The sequence below is a fragment of the Telmatherina bonti genome (assembly GCF_933228915.1).
Source record: "Telmatherina bonti genome assembly, chromosome: 9".
Taxonomy (NCBI): domain Eukaryota; kingdom Metazoa; phylum Chordata; class Actinopteri; order Atheriniformes; family Telmatherinidae; genus Telmatherina; species Telmatherina bonti.
This window is the reverse complement of record NC_136627.1, coordinates 40,187,552-40,196,887: the sequence shown is the minus strand read 5'-3', so window position 1 is coordinate 40,196,887 and position 9,336 is coordinate 40,187,552. Positions and strand designations below refer to the sequence as shown.

At 48.3% G+C, this 9,336-nt stretch overlaps 1 protein-coding gene across 1 annotated transcript; it reads left to right on the top strand.

Annotated features, from left to right (window-relative positions):
* Positions 1-1,398: 1,398 nt before the first annotated feature.
* On the top strand, positions 1,399-2,391 carry LOC306760305 (olfactory receptor 51E1-like; the record flags this gene model as incomplete). The annotated part of the gene is made up of 1 exon (XM_079246105.1): positions 1,399-2,391. The coding sequence occupies one exon, from the start codon at positions 1,399-1,401 to the stop codon at positions 2,389-2,391; it is 993 nt and encodes a 330-aa protein (XP_079102231.1).
* Between the last annotated feature and the right edge of the window lie 6,945 nt (positions 2,392-9,336).

Below are 9,336 nucleotides of genomic sequence, written 5' to 3'. Positions count from 1 at the left end.
TGTTAAGCTATGGCAAGGCAAGTTTATGCAGTACAATTCAACAACAGGTTAATTCAAAGTGCTTCACAGAGACAATAAAACATTAGATGATGAAAAGCCTCATTTAAAATTAAAACAAAAAAAGAAAAAAAAAAAAAAGAAAAAAAAAGCGATATATAAATAAATAAAAAAAAAACAATTAAATTCGGGGATCGATTTCAGTTTGAAGAAATGTGCAGATTTTAACTTAAAATAAATCAAATAATTTATACAGCACTTCTCATACAGATTCATGTCAAAGTGCTTTACAAAATAAAAACAATTTCACACGTACACACACAAATAAATAACTCCAAAATATAACTGTACTAAAATATAAAAGTACCTTCAGCTTTCTGCTTCTCTATCTGGCTTGACATTGTTGCAAGGAAATGATATCTGGGGAATCCATCTACATCAGGAGCTGAACCAGGAACAACCACTGGAGACGCAGTCACAGAAAACGTCCATTCGGGGTTGGGACAGGGTCCACATCACAGCCATAAGGCTGCAGTGCAGAACCCCTATCGACAACTGGGTCAGGATGACCCCGCAGACAAAACAGGTGCAGCCCCTGACATGGATGATCCCCATAAGGAAAAACACTGGAGCTTAAAAATTAAAAAGATAAAACAAGAAAGAAGCACAATATAAACCAGATAAATTAAAAAAAAAAAAAAAAAAAACTATAATTCTGTAAAACAATAATATTGTAAATTATGTGTCATAAAATAGGTGAGACAATGATTTATAAAATAATAAAAATTACACCTAAAATAGCATAAAATAAAAACTAGGGAACTGCAGCAGAGAACAGGAGAGTCTTTAACTGGATGTTCCAGCTGATCTGACAACTTTCTGTTAGTTTCTTCCAGACATGTGGAGCATAGAAGCTGAATGCAGCTTCTCCAGGTCTCGTTCTGACTCCCAGTGCTTATGAAAGACCAGATCCAGATAACCTGAATTGTCTAACAGGTTGGGACAGAAGGTCTCTGATGTACTTTGGCCCTAAAGCAATCAGAGCTTTAAAGACCAGCAGCAAAACTTTACAGTCTATCTTCTGACGAACAGGCAGCCAGCATAAAGACCTCAGAACTGGACTGATCTGGTCCACCTTCCTGGTTTTGGTAAGGACTGAAACATCAGAGTTCTAAATGACAAGCAGGTGTCTGATTTATATATGTGTGTATATATATTTGGGGAAAATAACTTATAGCACTTGCTAATTTAGCTTTAAAGCTCCTTTTTGTCAGTTGTTTCTCTTCAACGCAGAGTAAACGGATGTCTTCCGGTTTAAAGACGTTTTGCGTCAACCTCTGTCCAGCTTGAGCAACGCCTTCCGCTCCGGTTTTAATTTGACGCCCTCCTTGTTGCAGCACCATGTTGAAGGCTCTGCCAGGCTGGAACTTTTCCCACGACAGCTTTGTGTTCAGAGGATTTCCAGAGCTGCAGAATCATCGCTGGCTGCTGGCGCTCCTGTTCTCCATGTTTTACCTGTCGGTGCTGCTGGGAAACTTCCTGCTGGTGTACGTGATCCGCCGGGTGGAGCGCCTCCACAGCCCCATGTATCTCCTCATCTGCACGCTGTGCATCGTTGACATCCTGGTAGTGACCACCATCCTCCCCAACATGCTCCTCGGCCTGCTCTTCGACTGGAACCACATTTCATTGGCGGGCTGCCTGGTTCAGATGTTCTGCACTCACTTCCTGTCGTCTGTGGAATCCACACTGCTTCTGGCCATGGCGTTGGACCGCTACGTGGCCATTTGCACGCCTCTCCGTTACGCCGACATCATGGGCTCCTCCACGCTGCTGAAGCTGCTGCTCTTCACGCTTGTACGCAGTGTGTCCATCATGGCGACCCTGGTGGGTTTGGCGGGTTCTCTGTGGTTCTGTGGCTCCAACATCATCGAGCATTGCTACTGCGACCACATGGCGCTGGTCCGATTGGCGTGCAACAGCACAGAAAAGAACCACACCGCGGGCCTGGCTGTGATCATCTGCTTTGTGGCTGTGGACATACCTGTCATCTTTTTCTCCTACATGAAGATAACGAGTGTGGTTCTGCGAGTGGCTGGCGAAGAGCGCCTGAAGGCATTTAACACCTGCAGCAGCCACCTGATGGTCATCACCTGCTTCTACCTGGTGGGCAGCATCACCTTCCTCTCTCATAACCTGAACATCCGCATTGCAACAGACATCAACACCTTGATGGGAGTCATGTATATTTTGCTCCCGGCGACAATCAACCCAATCGTCTATGGCATTCGCACCAAAGAAATCCGGAATGGACTCCTGCGACTTTTCTGGCTCAACTCGAAGAGAAGCTCGTCTGTGAAAATTTCTCCTGGAAAACCCCAAACAGGACCGTGATGGCCCTCACATTTATACTGGGAATGATGGTTTTCATGAGCTAAACCAAGGTTTTCCATTTGACTTGGAGGTCCGAAGTCGGAACTGGGAATGACGCCATAACCTGGTTGAGACTTTTCACATTGACAGAGTTGGAAAACGAACATGATACTAACATGTTAGCAGAGAGACTTCATCCAATGCATTTTGTAAACTCGGTCTACGAGGAGCAGTGACAAAGCTCTACCTGTAATTCTGATTTATGTACAATTAAACAGGTACATTTAGACAGAAATGTGTGTTTGCTTTTGGTTTCATTCATCCTTGTTTTGTTGGACGGCCATATTTACTGGTAAACTCTGGTTAGTTGGGTCTGCGCCCACATTCCCAGTCAGATTTCTGACGAGGACATTCATGTTGAATTTCCAACTGGGAATTTGGAAAATCGACCTCCAAGTACGAACTAAACGCAGAATTTCCTGCTGACAGCGCAGAGGTTCAGTCCATAACCTCCAACCTCCTCTCAGACATGACACAGCAAAAGCTGTTTTTCACGTTCACAGGAGTTTGTGTCAGTTTTCATCAGCCGGGCCAGCAGATGCTGCGTTTAAATCCCCTCCGAGTTCAGTTCTCAGGAATGTTTAACTCCAAATAAAAACATCGTCTGTGGCAGCACGCATATCCACACCAAGCAGCTAAACATACTTACTTTTCAGATCCAGAATTAGTTGACAGAACTGAAGGCAACGACTTGAATGATCCGAACTGAACTGTTGGTTCTGACTGATCAAAAGAGAAAACAGAAAAGAGAGACGCCAGAGAAAGGGGAGACGGAAATGAGTCTTGTGAGATTCGGGTCATAAAACAGACCATAAATCCATCAGAAAGTCTACATGCTGTGTGACGGGGGCCGGGGCCCCAGCAGGGTTTAGTCCTGGCTACAGCCCTGTGTTTGGCACTCCACGCATGCACACACACAGCCACACACACACACACACACACACACACACACACACACACACACACACACACACACACACACACACACACACACACACCCAGACACGCCTCCTGACAACATACATGATGCCATGAACAAACTCTTTAATATGTTTCATGTTCATCAATAAATCATCTGATCAGTTTACACATCATCATCTCAGAACCTGTGCTGTGTTCAGGGACACTCAGACGTCGGATGTTTTCACTCTGAAACTGGGACACTTCTGTTGTTTTGGACTGATGGTCATAAACAATTGTAGACCTGGACCCAGATGGACCCAGATGGACCCATATGGACCATATGGACCCATATGGACCAGATGGACCATATGGACCAGATGGACCATATGGACCAGATGGACAATATGGACCAGATGGACCATATGGACCAGATGGACAATATGGACCAGATGGACCCATATGGACCAGATGGACAATATGGACCAGATGGACCATATGGACCAGATGGACAATATGGACCAGATGGACAATATGGACCAGATGGACCATATGGACCAGATGGACAATATGGACCAGAAGGACAATATGGACCAGATGGACCATATGGACCAGATGGACAATATGGACCAGATGGACCATATGGACCAGATGGACAATATGGACCAGATGGACCCATATTGACCAGATGGACCAGATGGACCATATGGACCAGATGGACCCATATGGACCAGATGGACCAGATGGACCAGATGGGACCTGGTGAACTGAACACCTTTGTTTTCAGCGTTTCAGGTTGAATCTGTCCTCAGCTGAGGACCATGTCCCCCAGTTAACCCTTTTTAGGGAGCATTCCCATCAAGTTGGTCAGCTAGACTCGGTCCGGCTGGGGACTCGGTCAAACTCGGTCATAACTGAAGGTCAAAAGTCACCAGGGACAAATTTACTTCCTTTTTAGGTCATCGGAGGACAAAAAGTTCAGCCCTGAATCTCCTATAAATGATCATATTTGTTCCTTCTTATTTCTCAGATCTTTCAGTAATTTTTAGTCCAGATTAAAGATTCCAAAAATGTGATAATTCAAATGATTTTAAGCCTTAAAATTGATATTTTATAACACAAAATCCTTTTTTTTTTTTTTTTTTTTTTTTTTTAAACTAAAGACCCAGATTCTCTAGATTATGGGTGGTTTGACATGAAGTTCCGTCTCAGATAAATAACTTGCTGCTTGACGGCAACATGAACGATTTAGTCCCGTTAAAAGGACTTTTTTCAATCTGTGGACCAGATTAAAATCTAGTCATGTATCCTGTAACATCAGCCTTTTATTTTACAGAAAAACTGTTAAATTCATCATTTTTATTGTTACTGATTTTCCATATTTGTTCATCTATTCTATTCTATTCTATTCTATTCTATTCTATGCTATGGCCATTGGGCCAACTTTTATCCAAACATCAAAGACGTACTTCTTTGTGTTTTTCTTTTGTTTAATAAAAAGTAAAAATAAAGACTCTGTGTCGATGTGATCGACCAGCGACGCAGCTACAGCGGCGACCCGTCCAGGTGCAGTAAATCATGTTTCCATGGCAACACTTTATTCCTTACATCAGCAGCATTTTTTTTTCCTCCGTGTGGTTGGACTTGGAATCCTGGTGTCTGAACAGCCAGCTGAGTTCTTTCAATTATCGTTAATTTACAAACTCAGTTTTTAGGAATAAAAAGAGGACACATTGTTTACATAATAAATAAAAACTTAAAGAGTTTTATAAGCAGGACTTGGCAGCTGGGTACACATGAGGCTTGTTGCGTTGCTGTTGTCCCAATTCTCCGTCCCAACCATAGATTGTACATAAAAGATGGGTGGAGCCTCCGTGACGTCACCCGTAGGTTTCAGAAGAGCTGACTTGAAGCTCGGTGGGTGGTTCCTACCATCGCCATTATGGAAGGAGCATGCGCGTCGTCTCACCCGAAAAATACAAATATTGGCAAAGACGTGGAGCTGAGAGGGGGGCTGTGAGCGTCATGGTGGATGATTGACATCGAGCGAACCTGAAGATAACAGGAGCTAACCAGCTAACGGAGGTAAGAAAGCTAAAGCTAACTCATGTTGTTAACCGGCTAAAAACCACAGTTGTTCTATATTCTTCTGACTTGAAGCAGGAGATCTGGTACCTGTCAATCAAAAGGACACGCCCCTAAATATGCCGAACTTCGAGATTAAATCACTTTTAAACGAGCGAGTTGGAAAAAAATTCACTCCCCCCACAGTTGTCATGAAGGTAACCCTCTTCATCTTAATCTTCATTTTCAGTTGCTTATCCGGGGTCGGGTCGCGGGGGCAGCAGCCTAAGCAGGGAAGCCCAGACTTCCCTCTCCCCAGCCACATTTGCCAACTCTGCGGGGGGATCCCGAGGCGTTCCCAGGCCAGCCAAGAGATATAATCCCTCCAGTGTGTCCTGGGTCTTCCCCGGGGTCTCCTCCCAGAGGGACGTGCCTGGAACACCTCACCAGGGAGGTCCAGGAGGCATCCTGACCAGATGCCCGAGCCACCTCAACTGGTTCCTCTCGATGCGGAGGAGCAGCGGCTCTACTCTGATCTCCTCCCGGATGACCGAGCTCCTCACCCTATCTCTAAGGGAGAGCCCGGCCACCCTGCGGAGGAAACTCATTTCAGCCGCCTGTATACGAGATCTCATTCTTTCGGTCACGACCCACAGCTCATGACCATAGGTGAGGGTAGGAACGTAGATCGTCTGGTAAATGGAGAGCTTCGCCTTCTGGCTCAGCTCCTTCTTCACCACGACAGACCGGCGCAGAGTCCGCATTACTGCAGACGCCGCACCGATCCTTCTGTCCATCTCGCGCTCCATCCTTCCCTCACTCGTGAACAAGACCCCGAGATATTTAAACTCCTCCACTTGAGGCAGGACCTGACTCCCGACCCGGAGAGGGCAATCCACCCTATTCCGGCTGAGGACCATGGTCTCAGATTTGGAGGTGCTGATTCTCATCCCATCCGCTTCACACTCGGCCGCGAATCGCTTAAGCGAGAGCTGGAGATCACGACCAGATGAAGCCAACAGGACCACGTCATCTGCAAAAAGCAGAGACCCAATCCTGAGGCCACCAAGCCGGATCCCCTCAACACCTCGGCTGCACCTAGAAATTCTGTCCATATAAGTTATGAACAGAATCGGTGATAAAGGGCAGCCTTGGCGGAGTCCAACCCTCACCGGAAACGGATCCGACTTACTACCGGCAATGTGGACCAAGCTCTGACACCTGTCGTACAGGGACCGGACAGCTCGTACAAGGGGGTCCGGTACCCCATACTCCCGGAGTACCCCCCACAGGAGCCCCCGGGGGACACGGTCAAATGCCTTCTCCAGGTCCACAAAACACATGTAGACTGGTTGGGCAAACTCCCATGCCCCCTCCAGGACCCCAGAGAGGGTATAGAGCTGGTCCACTGTTCCGCGACCAGGACGAAAACCACACTGCTCCTCCTCAATCCGGGATTCGACTATCCGGCAGACCCTCCTCTCCAGGACCCCTGAATAGACCTTACCAGGGAGGCTGAGGAGTGTGATTCCCCTGTAATTGGAACACACCCTCCAGTCCCCCTTCTTAAAAAGGGGGACCACCACCCCGGTCTGTCAATCCAGCGGTACTGTCCCCGATGTCCACGCGATGCTGCAGAGGCGTGCCAGCCAGGACAGCCCCACAGCATCCAGAGCCTTAAGGAACTCCGGGCGGATCTCATCCACCCCCGGAGCCTTGCCACCAAGGAGCCTTTTGACCATCTCAGCGACTTCAGCCCCAGAGATAGGAGAGTCCACCCCTGAGTCCACCAGCTCTGCTTCCTCATCGGAAGACGTGTTGGTAGGATTGAGGAGGTCTTCGAAGTATTCCTTCCACCGACCCACAACGTCCTGAGTTGAGGTCAGCAGCTCCCCACCTCCACTGTACACAGTATTGATGGAGCACTGCTTCCCCCTCCTGAGCCGCCGGATGGTGGACCAGAATCTCCTCGAAGCCATCCGGAAGTCTTTCTCCACGGCCTCGCCGAACTCCTCCCATGCCCGAGTTTTTGCCTCGGCAACAGCCGAAGCCGCATCCCGCTTAGCCCGCCGGTACCCATCAGCTGCCTCCAGAGTCCCACAGGCCAAGAAGGCCCGATAGGACTCCTTCTTCAGCTTGACAGCATCCCTCACTGCTGGTGTCCACCAACGAGTCCTGGGATTACCGCCACGACAGGCACCAACGACCTTACAGCCAGAGCTCCGGCTGGCCGCCTCGGCAATAGAGGCACGGAACACAGCCCATTCAGACTCAATGTCCCCCGCCTCACTCGGGACATGTTCGAAGCTCTGCTGAAGGTGGGAGTTGAAGCTCGCTCTGACGGGGGACTCAGCCAGACGTTCCCAGCAGACCCTCACAACACGTTTGGGCCTGCTGGATCTGACCGGCTTCCTCCCCCACCATCTGAGCCAACTCACCACCAGGTGGTGATCAGTTGACAGCTCTGCCCCCCTCTTCACCCGAGTGTCCAAGGCATGTGGCCGCAGGTCCGACGATACGACTACAAAATCAATCATCAAACTGCGGCCCAGGGAGTCCTGATGCCAGGTGTACATATGGACACTCTTATGCTGGAACATGGTGTTCGTTATAGACAATCCATGACGAGCACAGAAGTCCAATAACAAAACACCATTTGGGTTCAGAGGGGGGGGACCATGCCTCCCAATCACTCCCCTCCAGGTCTCACTGTCATTGCCCACGTGAGCACTGAAGTCTCCCAGCAGAACAATGGAGGTAAACCTTATTAAACTGAAAATGGATTTTTGAACCAGGTTGTAAACATGTTTATTCCTGCTGTGAAGTTGGTCTTTTTAACATGGGAGTCTATGGGGATTTGCTCTGTTTTGCAGCCTCTAGTGGATGAAGGGGGAACTGCAGTTTTACGCACTTCTGCATTGGCTTCACTTTTAACCGCCGAAGGTTGCCGCTTAGTCCCGACCCAGAACGGCCAACGGCAGATTATCAGAAGATTATCAGATGAGTTCAACCAACAAATTCATCCTGATGTCTGCGGTGCGTTCAAGGTCAATCCGTCCCGACAGTCTGCCCCAAAACATGTTGGGGCCGACAATCGCAACGTTTCACTTTGATTTTGATCAAGAATCTTGACCTGGGGAACCCGACGAGTCGGTTCGGCTTGACTCGGCTCAGATCAGCTCGGCACAACCTGATCCTACCCGACTTGGCTGGGCTCGGTTTGACCCAACCTGACTAAGCCCGTCCCAACCCGGCTCTGCTCAGCTTTGGATGATCGGAGCGCCACATACGATGAAAACTGTTCAATCCGGCATTTTTACTCCATCCGGGTCGGACGGATAAAAAACCTCTTCACATTTAAAAATTCCTAGTGTGTGAACCCAGCTGTGAGGTTGTTGAACTAGTCTCCAGAGTTCTGCAGAACCTCTTGATGGATCTTCACCTGGTTTCAAACATTGAAAATGATCATGGAAAACGATCAGCATGGAGCAACAAGCAGAGCTTCTCCTCTGTGGAGGCTAATGACATATTTCATGCAGCAGTTCCTCATCCAGTTCCAGAACCTCCTGCAGCTCCACGCTGCAGATGTGAACATCTGGAGTCCCCGTCGTGGCTCCGGTTGGCAGTGTTGTTGTTTACAAAGACTGAAGCTAAAATCAGGACGACTTCACTCCTGGAGGACGTCTGACAGAAACACATGGGATAGAGACATGAGAGGCATGCTGTCGGCACTAGGACGTCCCGCCGGCATGAGGACGTCCTGCCGGTAGCACACCATCTGAAGACAGCAGGTATTCTAGCTTTGTACACCCTGCCAGACGCAGACGAAGGACAAACGTGAACGAGCACACAAACACGGAGTGTTTGAAGGGTGTCCAGACTGTGGTTTGACCTCCAGGTGACCTCGGGCAGCTCAGGCGCCGAGGCCAGACCCTTGCCACC